General features: G+C 37.6%; 1 protein-coding gene across 2 annotated transcripts in view; it reads left to right on the top strand.

The window, feature by feature from the left end:
• Nucleotides 1-26,117, top strand: part of FBXW7 (F-box and WD repeat domain containing 7) — a 179,241-nt gene that overhangs the window by 34,549 nt on the left and 118,575 nt on the right. The window contains exon 1 of one of the 2 annotated variants that reach the window (XM_064652241.1): nucleotides 10,706-11,205. The exons of the other annotated variant lie outside the window; for it this stretch is intronic. Within the exon in view, the coding sequence (XP_064508311.1) occupies nucleotides 11,050-11,205 (156 nt within the window). The 5' untranslated portion in view covers nucleotides 10,706-11,049. Of the gene's footprint in view, nucleotides 1-10,705; nucleotides 11,206-26,117 lie in introns of those variants that run through there. 2 annotated transcript variants of the gene reach the window in all.

The following is a 26,117-nucleotide window of genomic DNA, read 5'->3' as shown; positions in this document are numbered from 1 at the left end:
GATCCTTGTATTCATATTTCTGCTTCCAGTTAATAATTTTAAGTTATTAAACCTTACATGACTTTGTGTAGCTTGCTTATTCTGCACTCGCTGTTTACTGCTAAGTGGTTTCAGGGGTGCCTGTATGTAAAACCTGGCTCCCAATATGTGCACAGGTAACCACACTGTGACCTCACTACTGAATTGGTCTTTCACATCTTGATATTAATTAAAGCTTGTTAACGTACAAGAAAATAATGAGCCTTAAAACAGAAGACCTAGTAGTCATTTAGAAGTAAAATCTTGTTTTGGTAATACATAATGAAAGTCTATTTTGGATGTTACCTTGATGACTAATTATTCTGTATTGCTGTGGTGCTTGTTCTCAGTCAGTTCTTTTCTTCCCCTATAAAGTCCACTTGCTGCTCAAATGCAAAGGTAACTAGGGATGACTAAAGGGCTTTAAGCAGCACATTAGAGTGCATCCAGCTCAAACTTCCTCTGAGCAGGGTTCAGAATGTTTATCCCTGTGACTTCACTCTTGGTTTTGAGTGCTTCTTTTCTCTGGCAAGCTAGCTCCTATACTTTGGTTACAGGAAAAGGGACAAAAGCTTCTTATTTCTCCTGTTAGCAGTTTTTTTTTCTTGTCCTATGTTCAAAAATTGTATCTCTTTTTTTCCTGTCTGCTCAATAATATAATATGTAAATAACTTAGTCTTTAACTTTTTTACCTTACCAAAGCCCTGTGCATAGTAAACGTACATCCAGCTTTATTGGCAAGGAAGTGAGAAACAAGCAACAAATTATTTTATCAGTGTGCTGTATAACATCCATGGATTTGGTTGTGCTTGAATTCCAGTGATAAACCTGCTGGCCAGCCTACTCTGGCCTCCTTCATCTCTGCTTTTCTCCTCTACCCTCCACCTCATCATCCACCTCTGTTTTATGTGATGAAGTCATGTGTAGCATAGCACAGTGATCTAGATTGGCCATCTTATGAAGTGTGGCCTTCTTTTTTTTTCCTGTGGTTTTCATCCAGATAAATTTTCCTATTTTTTCCCTGTCCAACCAGGTGAACAATTATACCTCTGTATTCCCCTCTGTATGGGTGGGAGAGGAGTTTGAAACAAGGGATCAAAGGCTGCGTAACTTGGCATAAGCAACACTGCTGCTAAGATTGAAACTAGTGTTAGGCTGTAGTTTTTGAGCACTTTAAAGTAGGCAGTGCTACCAAAATAAATTCTGCTGATCAGCTTCTGACTCTTGACTTCTAGAAATTTTGGAGCATCTGTGCAGTGAACTAGATTTCAGAACTATTGCAGGATAAAACTAATTATCTCAAGAACATCTACAATGCTTGTGTGATCTCCACAGATTCTTGTGCCAGCTCAAGGCCAGGGGTGACATGGGGTTGGAAACACCTGAGAGAGAAGTGAAGTACATTTTTGAAGCTACTGTAAACAGTTCTGCTGCCAGTGCTTATCAGCCTGCAGCAGCCTCAGATGAACTTCCCTGCCATGAAGCACTGATACTGGGCTGCTCTAGCTCAGCAAAATTCAAGATGTGACTGTAGTGGGAGTTAAGACCCCTGTGGTGGTGTGTGTTTAGCTAGTGTCTTTAATGATGGAGAGTGCTTCAGTTTTGCATTCTGGCACACACTTTAAGCTTGTACTGAAGCATCTATATCGCTGTTGTTATTTGTGTTGTCTAGGTTAAGCTCATACATGATACCTCAATTTTTCTATAGGAAATAGATCATATGGCATACACAGGTAGGGAGAAACTGTCTTGTTTTCTGTCTTGTGGATGCATTTGACAGTTTAGAAAAGATTTAACTGTTTCTTCAGATCTTTGTTTGTGTCAGTCTGATTTTGGAATGGATGAAAATAGTAGAAGGCATATTAAGATATTCAGTATGTCATGTCATGTCATGGCTGGGCTTTGCGAACGAAGATTTGGGAAGGGCTCTACCCACGTTTGTTACAAGGATACTGGTGGCTAAAAAGACCAATATGAGACAGGCATGTCCAATTGCAAAAGGCATGAAAATAGTAGAAGGCATATTAAGATATTCAGTATATAGCAGTCTTAAATATGGGATGTCCATGTAGGTTGTTCCTTATTACTCAACCCTGGTTCAAGAATGAACATACTAATTTCTGTGAAAAAATTCTGCACTGCATCTAAATGTATGTAGATTTTTTGTTAGGAGGAGGTTGATTAAAGAATGTAATTTCTGTTTATCTTGAATTAGATTGTATTTTTATTTGTTTCACTTTTAGAGTTGAAGTTCATTTAATCTTTGTTAAGTGCTGTGAAGTATCCTCTAGGAAGTACAGTTTGCAAAATGCTCACTTTCTCTGGTTTATAGCTTTGGATTACCTTAACTTTTTTCTTAGCTGAAGGACACAGTTTCCCTTCTAGGATTACCAGACTGATGATCTCATATGAAAAAAGTGAACAGGCAAGGTACTTTTTTTTTTCCTCTTGCATCAACATCTGTTAATGTTTTCTGCTGTTACATGTAGCCAGCTTTTCTATTGAGAAGTTCCAGCTTTGCACCTGAAAGCTAACAGAGGCATAGAACATAATTGTGTGTTGTGATGAACTTGTATCTAAAGTAAAAATAGCATTTTAAACTTTCATCACCTACTGGTGTTATAGACTAGCATTTTCCCATGTGATTCACTCGTACAGATTGTATTAACTGTAGCTGTGAATCAGGCTGTGCAGAAAGATCTGGACCATGACTTCCAAAGGGGTAATGAAAATGCACTTGATAGTGAGTAACAACTTCAGACAGAGTATTGCAAAAGGTATAGTAAATATTTTGCCTGAGTGTACTCCTGTAGGTGGAGAGGGTGAGGCTTAAGTTGAGAAATGGGGGGGGGGAGAGGAGAATTGTTATTTGATAATGGTTAAATTAATGTTTTAAGCTTTTATTTAAAGTAGCTAGTCAGCTATGAGATTTTTGTCTTAAACGTAATAAAGGCTAATCCACTTGTTTCACGCAACCTGAAGAGCACAGAGGATTAGAATATCTTCATTGTTGTTGTGGTTCTTGATTTAACATGAGATATAGTGGGAACACTGATCTTTTTAAGGCTCTTGTGCTTCTCTCTTGAACTTTGAAATTGTCTTGTAAGGTTTCTTATTTGAAATGTTCCTAATGGTTAACTGGAAAGTAAAGGTCTGGTTTCCTCCATGCTCAGACATGGCTAAATCTCATCATTCTTGCTTTTAGTTTGGCTTGCTATTCTTTGTTTGTTTTGGCATTTTCAAAAAATGTTGCTGAAAAACTGAATTTCATAAAGCTAACCTCTATCTGGAGCTCTATGAAGACCTAGATTATGAATGAGAGTAAGTTACATTTTTAAAAGACTCTAGTGATTCTAATATTGCTTGAAACTACAGTGAACAAAAAGAGTTAAAGGTCTTGTGTTGTGGTGTGATTTGACATGATAATTTCTGTATCAAAGGGTGTACTGTTTTGCCACAGAGCATTTCTTGTGTTTTGCCTGTTCTTCCCAGAAATGCACCTTGCTGGATGATGCGGAATTTTTTTTACAGTAGCAGTGGAGGAGTGTGGTCACACCTTCCTTGTCACTTAGCAGGACCCACCTGTGAATAGGCAGTGGAGTCAGTCTGCTGATATTCTGTAAGCATCAGGCTTTCATGACAACTAATTGTAAGATCATGTCCCTGTTACTTCTCATCCTCCCCCTTTGCCCCAGGGAAGCAAAGGGACCAGGATCAGATGTGAAGTCTGGGCAAATTTACTTTTGGCAATCCTATGTAAAGGGATTGAAAACAACCATTTAAGATTCGTGTTTCAGCCTCACCAGGTCAGCAGCATTCTGTTCTAAGGGTATAGCAGGAATTGCATGGTTATTACCCTGTGCTGCTTGTGGAAAAATTACCATCCTGTCTGTGGTGAGAGTGTGTCTGTTCTCAGAAGCTGGTTGTCTTCATCCTTGTCTTAATGAGTAGTAATGGAAATGGGTGGCTCTGAAATTTGCAGTCAGATGGCAAGCTACTTGCTTCCTCTGTGATATTTATTACAGGCTAAGGTGTTATAGCAGCATCCCTCTTTCCATCAGATGTCAGTTTTCTTTTGCACTGCTTTGGAATTTATTTTTTTCATTGCCCTTGTTTGAAAAGAGATAGCACTTATAATTAAGTCACCTTAAAAAAGAAGTGCCAAGCATAAATTGATACTGTGTCCTTCTTAAATAAGTAGCTAGCCTGAAACAAGAGTTCTGAAACAAAGCAGCATTCAGTGCTTGCACTGAGGGTTACCTCTGAGAAAAATATTAACTATTTCAACACTGGGTTGTAAGTTGACAGTCAGTTTAGTGCTTATCCCAAGCTCTAAAGGAGGAAAATCACCAGCTGCTAGAAACAGGCACATGTGTATATGTTTAACAACTTTTATTACTTGTGAGGTAATATTTTCAGCATACTGAAAATAAGTAGGTAATGCATGGTAGTGTGAATTTAATCTTTACTTGAAAGATTAGTGACTTCTTGTATTGAATTGATTTATAATCTCCAGCTGTTTTCCAGTGCTGTGTAAAAACTATCTTTTACAGATGGTTTTTAGGAAAAAGGCAAGAAGAGAAGGGAAGTAGAGACTACTCAGTAAAGCCATAAGTGCGTTTGGGAGGACTGGAGGAGAGGAACAACTCCTGTGCAGATGTCCCTGTATTTAGCTGTAATAGCTCCATACCAATTTGGTGCGAGTGGTTGCTGCTGCCTGTGTTCATGACTCAAGTGTAGGCTTCCCATCTAATGCCAGGAACCATATGTCTATCAACAGCACTACTTAAGCTAAGTGATTTTAGCTCCTAGGCCAATTTATGAATTCTGTTGTTCTTAAGCCCACTAGAAAAGACATCCAAAAATCTGCCACTAGATCATCTCCTGCTCTCTCAGGAGACATCCTCACAAGCCCCACACTGATTGCCCTCATTAGACTGCACTCACTGTGTGAGCTAAACATTTTATTGTCTCATGTAGCTGGAAGATAGTAGAAAGTACTTTCTTCTGTTTTAGAAGGTGCTGGGAATTGTTAAAGGGGTGTGATTTTTTACTTAGGTAGTCAGCCCAGATGAAGAGCTAAATATGATGCCTCTGGGGAGTGAAATATAGGGAAAGTAGCTAGGGAGGCAACACCAGGGGCTGGAGGACTCACTCAGCCACAGTCAAAGAAATGCTGGTGATGTTGTGGGGTTTGTTTTGGTTTGGTTTTGTCTCTTGCTTGTTTCCTTGCTTGCCTGCAATAAACACAGGACATCAGAATACATGGAGTGAGAAAGACTTTGTTAGGGGTACTGCAGAGAGGCTAGGGGAGTAGAGAGACAAGCCTACACATGGCCCTTGGGTAAGAGCAGATACAGGAGATTCTCAAAAGTTTTACTACAATTTTCCATAGCTCTTGTGGAATGGAGTGATATATTTAGAGTGTAAACTACCTTGACTATAAAAGATATGTTAATTTCCCTCCCACCCTTTTAGCATGGTTTTTTTTTTCAGTCTGTTGGAATAAATGTTAAGAACACTTTTATCATATAGAGAAACCAATTCTTCCTTGCTGCATCAACTAGCAATAAATATCAAATGATGTTTAAACTGGGAATACTGTAGCAAGATTGAGGCAAAAAATGCAGTTGGTATGGAGGTCTCCCTCAGGTGTAATGAATAACATATCTCAAGTCTGGGAAGTGATGGAGTGGTTCTTAAAAAAATTATAGCGAATGAGTTGGTATCCTGTTGCCTTCTTTCTCTCCAGCAGAGAAAAAATCCAGGTATATGGGGACAGCATGCAAGATAAATACTGAAAGTACGAACACAGGAGTTAATGAGAAGTCAGTGTAGTGTAGGGAGGTCAAAGGGAGGTTCTAATTTGGATGGCTAATGATGATTAGGTACCAATCCTGAGGTGTTTGTCAGTTCAGTTAGTTGGATGTGTTTCCCACAGTATGTGTTAAGAAATTAGAATGGCAGTAGTGTGGACTCTTACCTTGGAGCAGGTGAGTGAAACACAAGCTCCAAAGCTCCCAGCATTACAGTGCTTCTATGCTCTTGGAAGCTAGGGTTTGAGTTACATACCAGTGCTGTGCTGCACAGGGAAAAATGGGCAAGTTCACTGACGTCTGAAAGAGTTCAAGAAAATATTTCCTGGTATTACAAATACTAGGAATGTGTTTTTTCCTTTATCTCTATGGGCAAAGCTCGGAAGAGTACCCCCATTTGGTTTTTTGGAGAGAGGTGCTGTTTGTATGTTTTGTTTTCCAAATTAGAAAAACTTGTCATCAACAAGGGGGGTCAGGTGTGAGATGAGGGCCTTAGAAGGTGCAGCCAGTCTTTGTCCTGCGTAAGGTTGTACAAATTTCTCAGTTTTGGATCAAAAAGACTTGTCTTCCTCTTTTTCAACCCTTTTATTTTTTTTTCATGATTCTTCTTGTGGAGGAGGGGAAAGAATGAGCCTGAGTTTGATTACCCATTCATCTCTTCCCATCCCAAACAGAAGGAAGGGACCTTGAGAAAAGCTGATGAAGCCAAAACCCACCACTTCTGTCACATTGCATCTTGGGTGAAATTGGACATGCTTTCTTATATCCTTCCTATAACTGCTTTGAAATCTGTCTGTTGCAGGGGCAGTGTACTTGTCTGTTGTGATGGCATTTGTTAAAATTTGTTTTGTTTTACTATCTGACATGAGGATGAAAATGCCAAAGGCCATTTTCACATCTTTGAGTTGCAATCTTGAGAGCGCAGCAGATGATGAACTTTTTAAAGCAATTTTCTGGTTCTCCCAATGGAGGGTTTCAAAGTTTTTATTACCAGGAGCAAACCTTCAATTAGAAGATGTCTTTTACCTATTGTACTGGTGTATATGAACCAATAAAGCAGCTTTTGGGTTATGAAGAAATACATAGCTTAGGTTCAGTTTATAGCACTATGAGTTCTTTTATTATTTTAATGAGATTTGTAAAATTTCATTCAGATTGCTATAATCTTCACTTGAAAAATAATTTCAATAAGCCTACATTCTGATCTTGTGCTACTTTTTTGCCATGCAGAAACAAATATTCTGACTGTATTAAAAGTTAGGTATGTATTGAAAACAGGTGGGTTTTTTTAGCAATGATTTGAGCATTAAGTTTGAGGAGATCCATTCATTTGCAAGGAAGTATACCAGGCGGCCCTTTTCTTGACCAGCTACTGAAGAGGTGGTTGCTCTTCATGTTGGATTTATTTTCCAAGGCAGCAGAACTGGCTGCAGACAGAACAGGGGAGCTGGCCGTGTCATGTGGCAAGCCCCAAGGTCTCTGGTGTTTCCCACTGTCGCTTGGATAGTTGCCTTAAAAATTGTTCAGCTGTTGTGAAAAGTGTCTTCCCTCCTTCTAAACCCTTTAGAGTTGTAGCTTCTCTTGCATTCCCTTGCTGTCGTCTAAATCTGTAACAAATAAACTCGTAGGCTTTTTTCTATTTGAGTATCTTACTGTATTATCAGGCGTGTTGTATGTTTAGAACCTTGCAATAAGTTTAGACATTTAAACTTTCCAATTACTTGTATATAGTATAGTGATTTTGTCCTAATTGTGTATTACTATAACATGCTATAAAGATTTAGCAAGAATCTTTTTTGGGAAGGCTTTCCCTGGTTCATAGTTGTATTTGTTTATTTGTTCAGTAACTATGTTTCATAATTTATATATTGTTTCTATATGTATATCTATTCTATGTATATCTATTCTGCACTTTCTTTTTTTTAGTTTGTACTTACACTTTTCGTAGAATTCTGTCTCTTCCACTCTTTGTGTCCAAGTGATATTCCATCAAGGCCTAAGAGCATGTCTGGCTGCTTGCCTATTGAGATTTTGCATACAGGAGAGCATGGCCTTAGCTTAGCATGAAATCATGTCCCTTTGGATTTTTTTTTTTTAATAGAAACAGTCTGTGGCTTGAGATGAAGACTATTGCAAGAAAGCTTTGTTAGTATGATAAATGTTTCTTCAAAACCATTAACAACCCTGCTTCGTTTTTGTTTGGATTTCGCTGAGTTTGTGGAAGTCATGAGAGCTCATATAATAAAAATATCTGGTATTCTGGAAGGTAACCATAGTTTTGAGGATGTTGTCTTCATGACTCTGTCCTGTCAATGAGTATAATGGAGAACATTATACATTCAATGCTTTAGTTAGGAACAGGGATGTAACAAAAGAGATTCATAGCAAGCAACTTTAAATTCAGGTGAAACATGTTATAGGGAGTAAAGATGTATTGAAAGTTTTGTTGATAACACACAAGAAAATTAAACCAAAGATAGTGGTAACTCCAATGTAAAATTTAAGGAAATCTGTCTTTGTGTTTTAAATGACACTACAGGATGCTTTTGGTGGGGGGAAAAAACATTTGTTCTTCTCTATCAACTGTGTCACTATGAATAGGACTTCAGTTCTGCTGTCCATAGATAGGAAACCCTTCTCCCCCCTGCATTAAAATTACCTCGATATTCTTACAAATATTATTTTATGTTGCCGAACCTTACTCTATGAGGCCGTGGCTGTCAGTCACTGGCTCTATCTGCATGCACAGAGATCAATAGTACATTAAGGAAACTGACATGAGGAGGGGAAGAATTCATAAATAATAAATAGCAGGCTGCACTGCTGGCGCTTCATCTCCACCAAGAGTAATACAAATTCTAGTGAAGTACCCTTGTACTTCCTAACCCTATTAGACTTCAAACCATTATTCCAAATATTGATGCTTTCCTGTAGTCTGTTTCTTGTTAAGAAATATATCTGGGTAATTCTTAGCTACGTGCTGCCAAAGGAAAAGGCTAGTTTATGTATTAGAAATACAGGTACAGTAAGAACACTTGTATAAGAGTTGATCTGTAGTCTACTGAGAGGCCAGGATTTGAAGTAGGGGGACATGGGGGTTACTTTTAACAACATTTTCTTAGCTCTATAAACAATGGATGCTTCTGTAAAGAGATTTTTGTGGTATGCAGGACATTTGAAATGTTGAGCATTGGAGCATGATCCTTGCACTTTAAATCTGTGTATTAATTTTTTTCATTAGCTCTCTGCTTCCACATCCTGCACATTGCTGGCAAGCATGCATCAGCAATAAGACTTTCTTCACTAATGTGCCTGACATATCTCTGAAATGTGGCTGGTCAGAGCTATAGCTGCTTTTTTTGGAAGTTGGTTCCTTTTGAGACATTTAAGTAATTCCACCTGATATTACTTTAAACATTCTATATAGTGTGCTCTTTCGATGAATAGCTGTGTAGAATTAGCACGGGAAGAGCAAAGTCCTTGGCAATACCAGCTCAATTGCATCTGCAGATGAGGATTTAAAATTCCATGCAGCAGACAGTACCTCCAGCAGGCGAGTAAAAGGTTACTGCATTATTTTGCTTGTTTGCATCTGTAGTCTTTATCTACGGAAGGGTTTGTTGTTTTTTTTTTTACCATTCAATTTGTTGTGCATGCTTGTATATGGATACTACTGGAAATTGATTTAATAGGAACATAAATATCAAAAGGGCAGAGCAAGGTGAAGGGAGAGGCTCAGTTCAGCTTTAAACCAAGGAAAGGGAGGGGGAAAGAGAGAGAGAGAGAGTAAAGGGGAGGGGAGAGAGCCGGAGAGAAATGAAGCTTTCAATGCGTTGTGAAAAGGAGGTTTTTTTGTGATTATATTAATTTCAGCTGCTTTCACATCACTTGCATTTTTTCTTAACCTTTTGCTAAAAAGGATGCTATTGAACAAGCACTGATAGCTCTATAAATGTAAGTGACAATTATTTCAAGTCAGATTATCCCGTAATCAGGTTAAGCAGTTGTGTTAATGTGAGACCTTCTACTTACAGAAATAGTATTGCATACCATACCATCTTAAACCAATTAAAATGAGCTTTTCACAATATTACTTGCTTTTTTTTTTCCTATGGAAAGGCAAAAGTATATAGTTACTGCATCATTATCTCTTGCAAACAAGAAAATGTTTCCAGCAGTGAGTTCCTTATGTATGTTAAATTGAGGGGGTGTGAGGGGGTGGGTATACAATGTTGTATTTTGAGAAGAGTATACATCTTTTTAAAGGTTAGGGGACCTGTTTATGTCTGACTGCTCGTTTGAATTAGTTTTGCCTTTTTTGTTTTTCTCAAAGCAAAGGGCTCCTCGAAGATTTTATTAAAGCTTCTTACACGATCTGCCTCTAACTTGTTTTGAGATTTGGTTGTGGTACCTTTGGACATTATACTACAAAGCCTTTTGTGCGTGTTTCTTCCTGGGTTTAAATTTGTGTTGGCTTTTCCTGATGTTGTTCTCACTCACATAGCTTTGTAGCAGCCATTCTTATTTTAGGATTTGGTAGACTTGGGTAGCATTTTTCTCATGCATTCTAACTTTTCAGGAAGACTTTGTTTTTTTCCCCCCTTTCCCAGATGCTGAAAGTAGTCAGTCTGGGAGTGTAGCAGTCAGACAAGCCTTCATCATTCCCCTGTGTAATTGGAAGGTCCTTTTCAAGCAGAGGTGTTACAGAAGGTGGCAGCTCCCAAGGTGTGCAGTCACCTGCTCTGTGCAGTGGCCACTGTGGAGGTGCTGTGGGCGAGCGCGTGGGGCTGTGCTGGGTGGAGCACTCAGCTGTTGGCTGCTGGCACAGCCTCCTCTGGACGGGGCCCAGCCTGGATAGGCTACGCTGCTGGGGAGGGCAAAACAGACTGGAAGTGACAAGAGCCAGGGAAGAAGTCAGCAAGCAGTTTGGAGAGATTGCCATCCCTGAATTTACTCCTCTGTTAGACAGCTGTCATTTCGAAGCAGCTTACTTTGCACAGACGAGTAGAGGGAGAAATGTACCCATTTTTTAAATATGAGGTATTACTTGCTGATGAGACTGGCTGACTTTTTTTTTGAGAAACATTTTTTTTCCTTCCCTTTCTGTTTAGCAGTCTTATTTTCAGCCAGGGAGCTGCAGAATGAGGCAGCTGGCCAATTTTGAGTGTTTATGGGACGGTACTGGTCCTAATTTCTTTAAGAATAAACTCGTCTGATGAGCAAGTCAATGTGTGGCTGTGGCTGCAGCATTATTTCTTCTTTAATGAAGAGGCTGGGCTGTTCGACCTGCTGCTCCAATCTTCTATCTTGCAGTCATACATCAGAGCAGTTGCAGAGACTATCCATTGAATGTCTCAATCAGCCAAAGAAGGTAATTATAATTTTAATTTTAACTGTACCATTAAAAGGATGCTGTATAATTTGGATTTACATGATAAAAAGACAAATTTTGTATCTTTTTAGTAGTTTTCTTGACCTTGCAGTAGCTATCCAATATCATTTTGCCATTATCAGGTTGTGTAGCAATAGAAATGTGCTGCAGTAATTGATTTTGTAATAGGATCAGGTGATTTACTGGATGCACTGACAACCACTTGCTTGCTTGTTCTGAAACGTGGAGCACTCTAATGGATATTTTGATTGCAGCCTCCAGTTGCTCTGAAACTGCTAGATGCTCAAAGATGTAACGTCTCATTTGTCAGCCTATCCCCTTTCCTGATATCCACTTAGAATACATTAACATATGTGCTTTATGCATTTCCTGAGTTGGTCCATGCTAAACACAGTCCAAGTTTGTGCCTAGGGGAGAGAACAGAACAGTTCTTTCTGGACTGCTATTAAATGTTGTTTTTTTTTTTTTTTTTTTTTCTGCTAATGTGTTATGCTTTGGAAATAGAAATCTGGCCCCAATTAGAAAACAAACCAAATTACATTAAACAAAAAAAATTCCATATCAGAATATGGATTTTACTGTAGAAAAAATCGTTAGGAGCTGTGATCCAGGGAGTGAAATTGGGGGGCTTGATTGGGTCTACTTTTTGGACCAAACTGTCTTAAGCTGATGAAACATGTTGTTAAACTTGAAAAGTTTTTAAGATATGTAATACACCATTCATCTTCAGGTTAATTGAATATAATTTATATCTAGTTCTTTTCACTTTCAAAAAAGTCTAAAGTCTTTATCCATTATTGTGCAAGAATAAACATGCTCTTTTGAGTTCACTGTTATGTGCCATATCATATAATAATGAAAACTTGTACACAATCCCCCCCCCCTCCGTATATTAAAAATGGCTTTTCGTTGTTGTGCCTATTTTGGAGTGAAAGCTGATGGGGATAGTATTGCTTCAGGAAGTAGAAAAGTCTCACATGGACCTCGAAGTAAGAACAGTCAAAACATAACTTCAGTAGGCTGAAGTTTAGAGGATGACACTCACTTTGGCTTGAGGACATCAGTATGCTGTGTACAATAGGAGACTGAATAACTAATAGCTAAGATCAGACACGTAACAATTCCTCAAGTGATTGTATATACAGTGATTTCAGTGGCCTGAAGTAAATCAAGGTGGCTGGATTTGAAATTGTAGAACCTGAATATAATTAAACAAAACTAAAAAACTCTTTCAGCCAATTCTCACTTGATAAAAATCAGTGAGCAAGAAACATTTGATTTAAACCAATAGATTTTAATTTTGTTTTCCATTTAGACTCAGTGAAGGTAACTAAAAGAAAATTGATTCTCACTCATACAATTTATTACACCTTTTTCCTAATAAGGAGAATATACTACTATTTCCATGCTGGTTCCTGTATTGTATTGCTTGACATTCAGATTTGTCTCAGCTGTTTGCTTTGGGTTTGTTTTTGTGGGTTTTTTTTACATTGCAAAATAAGCATGAGTTCTTTTGCAGAAATAGGTTTCTATCTCAGGAACTTGTATATGTGAAAAAAACCCCAAATTCCTATTTCTCCAGTGTACAATACGTTTTTTCAGTCTGAAAGAACTGGTCATTGTGTTGGAGTATCAGAATGAGCCCAAGCATGGTTTTTGAACCTGAAGAGGAATAGTGTTCAAAGGTGTTGGTGGTGATAGGGGGTAGCACTTCACTGAGCTCTGGTTGCAGGATTTACTTAGTGATTGTTGAGTTCAGTGATTTGACTTTTAAAAGATGTGTGTGGAGGCAACAATCTTGCAGTGTTTCAGCTATTTACTTTAAATTGCCTAAGAGGCAATAGGAAACACAACTATTAGCTTGAGAGAATAATTAATAATCACTTCCATTTAAAGAAGTTGATGAGAAAAAATAAGCTTAAATAGTTTGCTTTTACTTTCTTTTTATTTTTATACAGTTTTCTCAAGGTTGGTTTATATATGGATATTTTGCCACCATAATGTTTTTAACATCATAAAAGTATTTGATCTGCTGTGTTTTGAATAATAAACACAATGGTAAAGAACTAGTGAATTAAGTTCTGAAATTCAAAAGGAAAGTATTTGTTAATCAGTGACAAAAATAGTTGGAAAGAACTGCATTTTTCAGAGAAAGCAGAAAATCAGTTGCTTCTGTAAAATAGTGTTTTGTGTGCAAAACTGCACTTCAAAACATACAACTGTGTGAAACTAGCTAGGGCAGGGAAGTGAAAAGAGCTTTTTTTGCTGAGAGTGATCTGTTACTGAAATGGCAATGAACACTGTAAATATGTGCTGCTGGAGTACTGTTGTGCTAGTGGAGCAGAAGGAGTAATAGAAATAATCGAATAGTAGTATTAGAATTGTTGAAATTGGACTTAGCAGTCTGAAAGTTCAACTGGAGACTCATTAAATTGCCTCTAGCACATGCTGGTGACCCTTGGGTGACATGGTCCAAGGTGCTCCTGCCCTTGGCCACTCTCTGCAGCCCCTCCTGTCCCACAGTTGCATCCGGGGTGGATGGGACAGCTATTCCTTACATACAGCAGCATGTTATTTTAGGTCATGGCACCTCCTGGTGCTCTAAATAACAAAAGCCAGCACTTTGCCAGATTTAAAGCGAGTGTTTCTGTCTTATTATTCAGCCAGAAGATATTTGTAGCGGTAGCCACTGCAATAGCCCTGAATAGGATTTGTTTTTTCAAGAAATTGTCATGAGAATGAAACTTTGAGTGCGTGAAACATCAAGATAATCATTGTAGTAAAATTGTATATTAAAATTACAAAGAAACTGGCTTTATCTTAAATGGTACATTCACTGTTGAAAATTAACCTTGGTAAATAGGTCTCAATACTTGCCAAAATTGGTTTAACTGAGCACGCCATTTAGTGAGATGATTTTGTAGACTTAAAATGTTCTATGTTTAAAATGTCTCCCAAAGTGTCACCAAAACAAATATTCCAACAAATTAAATGCCTTTATTAAAAAAAAAGTGTGAGAGAATTCTATTAATTTTATAAAAATCGATGCTGCAAGTATAGTTTTTCCCTGTTTTAACAGAACTCTTAGAGGTGTTTCCCAGAGAAATACTGGCAAAATTATATTTCCTGGAAGGACTTTAGTTTTTAACCAATCTAGTTTAATTTGATTTTGCTGAAATGTGATAGTAGATAGGAGAAACCCCATACTTCTGTTTACTGATCTCTTTGCGAAAATGTAGTGAAAAAATCACTCTGTAACACTTTTGAAATATTTCAGTGTTTTTTCAGTCTTTTTTTGAGAAGTTCTCATATTTTCTCTGTATTTTGGAAGTGGAGCATAGACCTTGATTCTCTTCTGACTTAGCATTACAGCGATATGGGTAGCACTTGATAAAGAGTTGGACATGGAATACATGTATTGTAATGGCATCATCAGTAGAAAATATATTTATAATGGCATCACCAGTCTCCACTGAAACTAAAAGCAGCTCAGTCTCCCCAGCTGGTGTGGCTGAGCAGGGGAGCAGTTCCGGGGGTCAGGCTGTTACCTGGGGTGCTCAGTGTTTGTGCCAAAATGTGTCCCTTTGAACTGGGGAGAGAGGGGCCAAGAACAGAAAACGAGTGTGGACTGTGGGAGCAACATAGCTGGGTTGAGCAAGTTATTTCTAAGTGATCTTAACTCGTGTAACAGTGTTGGGATATTGGCAATGAGCAGTCTGCTTCCAAGGTAGAACTGTGGAGTGAAACTGGTAGATTGCAGTGAGCGTGCTGCTATTTGTGAATGCCTCTGTAGCTAAAGACAAAAGACAATGATTGTCTAAACTGGTTTTCTCACTCTCCCTGACCTTCCAGATCAGTTGAGGGCTTCTGTATCTGATTACTTAATAAGGAATTGACCAGATTGATTAATGGCTTTCCCCCTCCCACTCCAGGTGATTTCAGTAGGAACAAATACTAGGTCATTGGCAATTGCAGATCATTTTAAGGTGTCACCTAAACTTAACTTGAATTAAATCCAGAATAAAATAACGGGACCATAAAAATGGGTGTATGGCATATTTTGTACCTCAAAATTTGTCAGACGTGCTTATTTTATAAGAGTTTATGTGACTGTATTCTTACATGTACAGCCATTGTGTCAAACTGGAAAAGTACTAGTAGTGGAGAAGAAATATATATTAAAAAAAAAAAAAAGAGTTCAACTGCATGAAGTTGAAGGAAGACTTGACAAAGCTAAAGATGGAACACTAAGGAGAGAAGCAGTTAGTTATAAGGAGCTAGAAAGAGGCAGGTGTTTTACTGGAAGGTGGAAAACCTTACTGTAAGCCACTTTTTGTATTATCTGTGTATGTATGAATCTTGCACAGCTGCTAATCACAGATTTGGCTTTGCTTTTGCAGATATCATGCAGTGTATGGGCATTTATACACACGCTCAAGTGTATTAGTTGGGATTTGTGTTTTCTTGTTTGTTTCCTGCTGCCCTCAAAATTGGTATCGTTAGAAATTTATTACAAGATCTGAATGTCAGGCTTAATTCTCTAAGAAATATAATTTGTTATCATAATTCAACATTTTAGATAGCAGTTCTAATGTGTCTAAAGGTAACCTGGGAGCTCCCATGTGGCTAAATTAAGCTCTGCTAAGAATAATGTTTAAAAAATCTCAAAAAATAAAAATCAAAACATTCTTTTGGGAGAATGAAAAGAAAATATGAATCTAAATGCATCTAATAAAAAAGAACAGTTATGTCTTTTTAGGTCAAGACTTTTACTAAATTTAAAGTTAATTCTTGTAAATAGCATTTCATTTTTAAATGTTGTATTGTACAGATACTGAAGACTAAAAGTTCCTAACTTCTGTTTCTTGTGGAGATACCTACTTCCCATATTTCGTTTATGGCACAACAAAACCAAGGAATGTGTCATAAAGCATTTCAGCTAGGCGAACAGTTTTGTATTTTTTGCACTTATTTGGTTGTGCCATCATATGTCCACTTTCTGTGTTAAGAGGTTAGTGTCATTATAAAATCCTTGAAGAGAGACTTTGCTGAATTATAAAGTATGATGGCCTATGATTTTTGTGAATGAATGATGATTTATGGCGTGGAGTTTTTTTGTTTAAGCTGGTTCTTCTCAGCATAGGTGGGCTGTTCTCTATGCCAGCAGCTTAACAATGAAAGAGTCTTGAAGACTTACCAGGGGAGAGACTGGAGCTGCGTGATGGTACACATTCAGAAAAGAAGCCCTGTTGTAATCAGCAGGGTGGAGAGGGTAAAATGTGAATACCCAAAGGAATAAGTTTAGATAGTAACAGACTTCTGAATAATTGGGCAGAGAACCTTCCTTGGTGGTGTTTGAATGAAGAGGTAGTTGAGGATGTAGAACTGAGAGGGAGGAAGCCTTCCACATGTGTGTGGGACACAACAGACTATGCCAAGGAACTGAGCCAGGGAAGAAAGGACAAATAGATGTCTAAGGTTAGAAGAAACATTATGATTATCTAGTCCAACCATCTGCATAGCACAGCACAGGATTGCACCCATGCGGTAACCCCAAGACTGAGGTTCAACTCTTAGGAGTATTTAGAGCTAAATCTACTCTGCATTCTCTTGGTGCAGACTGTTCTGTCAACAAAGCCCTAATCTGGCATTTGTTGCATTGTCATGTTAACTCTTTAAAGATTCTATCTTAGTATTTTGGTTTTCCTTTGTCAAGCTGAAGTGGTATTTTTCTTTTTTTTAAAAAAAAAGAGCAGCACATAATTTCTTTCCTGCTGTTTGCAAAACAGAAAAAATGATGACAACCCAGTAAACACTAACATTTTGTGGTAAAATGCTATTACTGGCGTCAATATTGTCGCTATCAGAAGATCAGCAATGTAAGAGGCAGCAAAACCATTTCAATGTCCTCTTGCTCAAAGCTGAATTTAGAAATAAAATATCCATTTCAGAAATAAATGAGATTTCCCAAAAGCCGTGATTGAGATGGCTTACCAGAATGGTGGAGTTTTCCTTCATCCCAACAGGCTGACATTGCAAGTCTTGATTTGAGTACAGTCACTTTCTTAGGAATGTTATTACAAGTATTACAGCACGCACAATCTGGTTAAATAGTATTAAAGACTATGAGATTCCGGGGTTTGAATTAAATATTGTCAATTTTAATCAAACCAACTTTTTATATAAAATCTTAATAACTCTCGGCCCTGTTCCTTCCTTCTCCAAGGTTGCCTTTTACTCATTAAATTACACAAGAAACCAATGAACCATGGAGAGGGAAATGTCATCACAGCAATAGAGATCTTCAGATTCTTGAGCAGTAATATCACTGGTGCAAAATTGAATATGTGTGCTTGGCCTGGCTGGTTTGAAAGGCACTCCAAGAAACTCCTTAACTACTGGTAGCTTAATGTTCCTGCTGTTTCTATGAATATTTGTTCTGCTAAGTACCAGACTTTACTTTTTGGGCCCCTGTGCCCTGACTTAGAATTGTTGACACTCGACCGTGGGGGATGGTGTTCAGGGACATGCCAAGAATAAAGCTCTTGGAGTATGAACTGTTCTCGTAGTTCTTTCAGTTACCTTAAAATATCTTTAATCCTTAAACTGAATGCTATAGTCTGTTCATTGTTTTAGTAAAGTAATTGCAAATACTTTTTTCTTGTATGTTTTGTTGAAGCTTCTGTTTTGAAGGTTTCAAACAATTGTTTCCTCAGTACTGTTTTTATTCCAGTTTTAGTACCATTTTATCTGTTACCTTAAGTATCTTTGCTGTTCTGCTGTAGTCCAAGACAAACACAGAAACAAACATTTCAGATATTGGTATGTTATGCTCTATGTATTTAATATTAGAATCAGATTGTCACTTTAAGAACTTGTTGTTCACAGAGTTCAAAACATAAATATTTTTATTAATACATATAATTTTCTTAATTCCATAAGAAGCCTCTTTTTTCCTTTATCCTCCCTTTTGAGATGTCACTGATGATATTGTATTGATCCACTAAAAAGGTTTGCGGCGAAGCTTTTTACTTGATGTAGGCTGTCTTTTTAATTATAGCTATGCCAGTATGCTGAGCAGAACTCTGTGCTTAGGGTTGTGTCAGCACTTACATATGAAATCTCTCATTTTTATCAGCGACTTAGTGCTGACAATAAAAAATTGCTTTGAGGAAAATCATAGCAAGATCTTAGCCTCCAGGATGAGTCAGTAAGAGTTCACTGTATTAAAAACTGTTCAGATGAATCTGACTTAATGAAAGGTTATAACCTTCTCTTTTACACACAGATTCTTTATATGTATTTGCAAGTACTGTTTTAAAAATTTTTTGAGGCTTTTTTTCTTACTTGAGATACTGTCATTCAGCATCTAAAAAGCAGCAGAATTCAATGCTCTATTTCTTTGGGTATCTCTAAGTGATCTACAGTAGTTCTTGAACCTGCCTGCCTCTGTCTTGGTTCCTCCCACGTCCTCCTTTCCTTTCTTCCAAGCCTACAGTTGCTCTGAGTAGGGGGAATTAAAAAGAATGAAGGATGATTGTTTTCACTGGTGTTTTGTTTGTATATTTACCAAATATTTGATCCCCCATGAGAAAGTAACCTGTGCAGAGTGGTTTTTTCTCCTTATTTTAGAAATATAAAGCTGCTACTGTAAAAGGATGTTTCTAATATTACAGACTGAGGCTGTTCTATGTTGGCTCACAGTCCAGAGCACAGAGCTATTCCCTAGTGATGGGAGCCTAAATGAACAGGACTTGTTTTTTCTGTAAGGCTAGGGTAGTGATGGGTGAGAGTTCCTACCCTTTGTGTGAAAGGGTAATGGGTAGAGCACTCAAGGCCGGGTCCAGTTCCTGCCTGTTCCTGCAAGGGTGTAAATGCTCATCTTTCCCTTTCCTAGAAGAGTGCTGAGAAATTGTTTGTATGGTGGCATCTTCCAGCTTTGTTGTGGTGTATAGGCCACTGTGTAATCAAAAATGAGGGGAAAAGAAAGGCAGAAGGAATATGATTTTCCAACCTTTGTGGAAGTGCACTTTGCCCTGAGTTTGGGGATGAGATGCCTGAGTACCAGAATCTGCTCCCTGTGTTATTTCTACATCTCCCTTGAAAATTTGACAAGTATACAGAAACAGCAGGACTAAAATACATCTTTCCCTTAGAGCTGATATCCTTCTGTTATTCTGTCCTGTCATCTTAGAATGCTGTATTGAGGAGAAAGAAATACTGGTTTAACTCTCCCTCATCAGATTTCACCCTGATAACATGCATGTGTGTGTTTCTTCGTTTTTCATCTAACTGAGCCCTGACATACAGACCTTATGATGTTTTAATTTTTTTGTTTTGTTTGTGGTTTGGGAACAGATGTTAATCTGGTCATCAGGCCCTACTGGGATGGGAAAATGCTAGAGGAAAAAGAAACATATAACCAGCACAGGCAACTGTCAATGGGTAGAACAGATGAAAACAGGAAGGAAGAGATTTGAAATTTGAAGAGTCAGAGTTGTCAGAATTCTAAGCACAGCTATGCTACATTGCTTCAGATACAAGTCTGGATTTCGGGGAAACTTGATATCACAGTTAAGTTCAGCATAGCCGACTTTGAAGTCTGTGCAGGCCTCTGACAGAATCACTCTTTCACCTGGTTGTTGCTAAGATAAGAGTTAACTATGAAGTGTACATACATATCATAGCATTCAGCAACCTAGAAAATATGTATAATAAAATATACTCTGGAAACCTCCAAAGAATAATGGGTGGGAAAATACTTCACCAAATGCATGTGTTTGCATTCTGTGGTATGTTGATAGACCCTGAGGGCAAAAATTGGTATGTGAGACTCTACTGTAGTGCACGTGAAAGAAGAAGTTGGGCTGACAAGACAGTGATGTTTTTGATCCTTTATTTACCTTTCACTTTTTCAATGTGCTTTTTCAGGGAAATAAATGTAATAAACCTGTATTTATAAATGGGCAGACACTTTCAGACTCTGAAAGTGAGGAGGCTGAAGGTCCCTCTTCAGGCCCCTGGCAAACCTGAACATGGAAACTCAAGTCTCCTCAGACTGTATTCAGCAGTTTTCCCACTGGGTCACATTTTCTCCACATAGTATTTCCTTCATGGGAAAAGCACAGAGAAAAGTCTCAAGTGACTGCAAGGTGGCAAAACACTTTTAGGGGTATTTAGGTGCCTTAAAAAGGTGATTCCCACTTCATATAGCTGCAGAAATAAGGCACAAGGAAGATAGTGACTTGCCTAAAATCTCTCATTTAGAGGTGGGATAAAAATCAGAACCATTTCCTGTCTTTTTAACATGTTTAACAAAATGGTCTTTGTAGCCTCTTATACCTTATTGCTTCAGTTTCTTTTGTGCCACATCTTCACAAGTTTGTGTGTAGCATCTTTGCCAGCCATTGGGAACTGTGTGCCAACTTATGCAGCTGTCACTTGATTATTTTTTTTCCCCCAAGCTTTTTGGCTCCATCTGCTTGCCTGGTCACTTCCATTGTTTGCTTTCCACTTCCCCACTGTGCTGCCTCCCAGATGCAAAGCTGCCAGTAATAGTCAGTTTGTACTTTCTCCCTGCCCCCAGCCTCCCCAGAGGATGCAGATTACACCTTTCCTTCCTCTAAATGCCTATACCCATACTCAATTCAGGATGGAGAAGTAGAAGAGACTTCCTGAACATGTCGTAACTAATGTATACCAACGCATTTTCCATCTGCTTTCCACCCACAGCTACAGCTATTTCTCACAATATCTGTAGTGACAATGAAATATTTTCCTTGAGCAGGTTTTGGTTAAGTGGTATAAATGGAGGAAGAAAGGAAACAGCTAGACAATGCGGACTGAAGGATAAGTACAGGAGCTGAAAAAGGAGTTCTGTATTTCTCTTAAAGGTATAACAACTCCTAATCTTGAGTGGTAATTTACTAATGGAAGATTGGTCACTGATTATTTTTTCTTCTGAGAAAAATACCTTGCATAACATGAGCAATTCCAGATCTTAAGATGTGCAAATCATATTGCTAAGTTAGTGCAGAGCATCAGAATTAGTGTGATGAGCCAGCTGAATTTGAAACAAAATATGAACTGGCAAGCCACTTAACCTAATTCAAGTGAGTAATATGGGTAGATTCTGTTGGCTGCTTATGCATGTTTGAGGCTCAATTTTATTTATTTGTCTGTTTATTTTAGATATCTCTATGTGTCTATATATTTACTTGCAGTTTATTTGGTGTAAACTTTTGTTTGGGAGCTCAAGAAAGCAGCAACTGGCAGTTAGAAACTGATTAAGTTTTGCAAGTTTTATTGGTCTGAAATGTTCTTTGTTTTATTTTTGTAACCAAGATTTTTTATCTTGCTTATATGTACATACGTACTGCCTTTTAAACTTCTTGTTTAAGAATTTCTTATGAACAGATGGGCACATTGATGCTTATACATAGGTTAATTTTTTATGTATATATTGGTTAACGTTTTGCACATTTGGCACCTATTCAGAAGAATGAGTAGGTAACATGTATTTTGCTGTAATTTATTTTGTCAAGAATTCTGAGAGGAAATAATAAACCTGCACATAAGGATAATTGTTATCCTGAAGAGACAAAAAAGTACCACTTCCCAAGTTGTTTCTTTATTAGAAAAGCGGAGTAATATTTTCAGGTTGAGAAGTTTCTGGCCATTTGATGACCATAGCTTCCACTATGGACAAACAGAAGAGCTATCTTTCTTTATGAAGAACATAATGAATTTTTATGCTTCAGTGTCAAAGTCTTCCTCAAACCTGTTTTATACAACATATAACACGAATCTTTTCACTATTCTGTATTGCAAGTATGTTTACATTATTCCCTCCCACTCCCACCTTGATAGTACTCCACTTTCAGGTTCCTTGTGGATCTTTACTTTTGTAAGTAAGGTAAAAATAGCAGCCTTCAATCTGTGGAAAAATGTAGGCAAAGAAGTATAGTGAGTTTTTTTGGAAACTACATTTAGTGGTTCTGAGCTGTTACATTGACTTGGTGACCCTGCAAAGGTAGCAAAAATTACTTGAGTTTTGGACTGTTTCTTATCCTTTGTGATCCAATGGCATCTAAAAAAATCCCCAAATAAAACAACGCCCTCACCAGCACCGAAAAAACCCCAGCCCTAAAAACCTGTTCTGAGAGAGCAAATACACAAAATGTGTATTGATGTATTAAAGATACTAGCTCATTTTATGGCAGTAAGTATGATTTCTCTACACACAGCAAGCCAAATCTTGTACCTTATTTGTTGCATCAAAACTAGTACACAGAGTGGCTGGTTGTGGAATAGTGAGTTGCAGAAGTGCTAAAAGCCGGTGGCATCAGATTCTTTTAACTTGAGGAACAGACTCTTAATGACCTGTCTTGTTTGCTTATTTGGGAACCACACTTTTAAAACTTTGTATGTGTGCTAGATCTCCACCTACTCAATGAAATGGATGCTATTCCAATGTGTGTAGTTGACCTTTGACTCTCAGAATTAAAATTCTAAGTGTAGGAGCTATGGAAAATAGTGCATACTACAAGTACCTGCTCATGGAATAGCTGAGAAATAAAAAAGTGATGGCCGTTCATGGGCTGTCTAAGAGTTACCAATTTACTTTAGCCATAATCTGAAAAAGTTTTATATTAGTACAGGTAGCTTTACAGATATTTGTGACTGGTTCCATGAGTAGGAAGATGTAAGTAGCTGACTACTGAAATCTTGTGCCATCACTTTGAAAGTGGTGCAATGTGATGGTAAATGTCCTGATGACATATATTATATAAGATGTAATTGGGTGACAGATGGTGTCAAACTTCACTTGCAGTAGTAGTTGGCATAGTTTTTTGAGGAGGGAACAGTAAGGACACACGGGTATTTTTGCATTTATTTAGCCACTTCTATTCGCAAAAAACAACTCATGTTGTTTGAGTGCAATTAATGCTTTCAAACAACACAAGGCAGGTACTACTGCTATATAAATTTAGGCTTCTTTTTAAATGAGTAAGTATACAGTGGTTATTGTATCTTGACAGGCTGTCTATCACAGTATCACAGTGGCAGGATTGATATTCCTGTAACCATGAGTGTCCACTATTTGCCACATTAAAACTTTCTGACTGTAAATATAGGCAAGTACTGGTAATACATGAAGACGTGTGTCTATTTGCTTAGTGATTGTATTGATGGCTGTCAAACACCTTCTGGTATCAGGCAAAATCAATCACATTGGATTTCATTTTCATGCAAGCATTGTAGTACAGTCTTTGCATTTTCTCAGAATAAAAAAAGCCATTATTTTGGTATTTCCTGGTTTTTAATTCTATAAAATTGATTGCTGTCCCAAGATAACTTTTTTTCTCCTTACTAGTCACAATGAGAGTAACTGTTGTTTGTAATCTTTTACTCTTTAATTGCATTTTGCTCATTTATTTGGTCAATAACTCTCATTGGATCCTATTGTAGATCTGTCATATCAGGTCTAAATAACTTGGCTAAGAGTCCCATGCAAAGGCGAATAGACTTTTGCCACTTTCACATGATGTGAAACTTGAGTTTTGCTTTAGCAATCTGTACATTACAGGATCATATAGAGATTTGAATAGCGTGTGTTGAGTATGTCAAATAAAAGGAGTTCAGAGAGATGAACACTTTTTGAAAATATTTCATGACTCTTCAGCTGCTTTAGACCTTAGTTAGGCTAGTTAGTGTACTTCACTGGCTGACTGGTTTAACATCTCACTTGTTAGTTTCCTTTATGTAAGTCTTGTCCTAACAGTATCAATAATATGCTGCAAGGACAATGCTACTTGAATTCCATCTCTATTGTTAGAGAAGCTTTAGATATTACTAAATTAAGGAATTGAATTTTTGGCCTTTAGGACAGTGTTCCTCTTCTTGGTGCACAAAGCTAATTTATCTTGAAGCATAAAATAAACAACCAAGTACTAATGTTATAAAGTGTCCATTTCTGCCTGTTTCAGCTGTTACTAAATATAAAAATTGATATGCTGGAACACTTACCTCTGAGTCCTCGTCTTTCTCCAAGCCTTGCATAATACAGTAAATCAATAATGTGCCTTCTTGGCTACAAGGTGCTGAACAGATCTGATCTTGTTTACTTTATATCTAGTGATGAATTATCTATAATTTGTCTGAGACCTTATATTGTATAATTTATTCTACTCTTTATATTTTTCCCTTTCTATCCCCTTATGCTTAGTTCACTTCTAGTTTTACACTGCCATGTGTGCTTCTCTGTTATGATATACAGGTTCTAACTTCACCTTCCAGTTTCTTTTCAAAACAGTTTTTCTGTGATCTTATCAAGTCCTGCTTTCCTGTGTCGCTGCTTCTAATTTTCTTAAACAGTTGTATGTGAATTAATAAGCAGCAAATATATCCCAGCTCAATGTATGCCTTCTTTTCTTGGTCTGAGATTTGTGAACTGTGTTGAGCAAATACTGTTCTTTTGACAATATAAATGATGGACTCCACTGTACAAGAGCTACTTGGCTCATTCTTTCTGGAAAGGAATGTGTTTATTGACAGTGAGAGATCCTAGTTGGTATTTGTCAAATCTGTACCCGGAGAAAAGATTTGGTCTGTGAAGGACAAATGAAAGCACCTGCATTTGGATTTCATGCTTTTGTACTGGATATGAAGCTTACCATTAACTAATTTGGAGGTGATACATGCATATTAAGAAACAAGATCTGTGATTGTTTTACTTCTGCAGATCCTAAGGACTTGAATAGACTTTCAGAAATGTGATGAGGCTGCGGAGCAGCACTGAGCATTTCAGTTGGGGTATTGTATAGTGGAAATGGTAAAGGTAATATGTGAACAAGCAGGAATAGATTATTTCCTACAGCCTGTTGTAGGATATGTTAGTACTTGGCAAGATATGTCAGTCTTTCTGCCCCCTTGGAGCCCCCTTGGATTTTCTTTTAAAAGATAGGGTGAAGCTTTTACAGATGATTTTGTTAGCATCTTTCACCATCCCTGCTATATTTAATTACTATTGAAGAATACAGTCACTGAGTTTGTGGTCATTACAGAAGCAAATAACTGAATGCTCAAAACCAGCCACAGATGCTTTTCAAAACAAATAAACTTCTTTGTTTTGGATTCTCATTGCATCTTGTAAACTTAGAGTAACAAGTCTTTTATAAAATGCAAATGAATGCATGCTTGATTTTTGATTGGTTTGTGTTAATGGCTGGCTCTTGAAATAGTGTATGGCACTGCTACTACTAGAACAGAAGAGATTTAGTTGATGTAGATTGACCTGCATTTTATTTCTTCTACTTTATTATCACATCTCTGAGTATTAAAAGTCTGTAACTGTTTCTGTGTTCAGCTGTGATATTTTCCATTGCTGCTTATTGATGAGGATTTGGTAAGAGCAGCATGTACTCCTGAACAATAGTATTTTGTAACTACAGATTCCTAATTCTTCACTTATGTTAAATTTATTGCATCTTTATGAATTATCTTACCTTCTAATCACTCCCATGCATCCCTGATTTGCTAAAAAAAAAAACCCAGCAAAACAAACCAAAAGACAAACACCAAAAAAACCAACCAAACCAACAAGGTGGGAAAGTTCTTGATGATGTTCCATTCCATCAGGTGTGTTCTAAGTTCTGTCTTCTATCTGAACAGTGTAGCTGTCCTGTCTATATGTCAGCATCTCAGGCTCTCCCTGTGTATAAACTGATTGCTTTACTTTCTTCTTGTAGATAAAGAATGCTAGAACAAGGTCTCTCAGACCTTCCTGGAGACATGAGTAACAAGAATTGGTATCAGAACAGAAGCAGGCACATGTGAATGCAATATAGTGCGTTATTTACCTTTAGAAAGACCCTTTTTTATAGTTCCCG

Source organism: Pseudopipra pipra, chromosome 4 (genome assembly GCF_036250125.1).
Source record: "Pseudopipra pipra isolate bDixPip1 chromosome 4, bDixPip1.hap1, whole genome shotgun sequence".
Lineage (NCBI taxonomy): Eukaryota > Metazoa > Chordata > Aves > Passeriformes > Pipridae > Pseudopipra > Pseudopipra pipra.
This window is presented reverse-complemented; position numbering and strand designations above follow the sequence as displayed.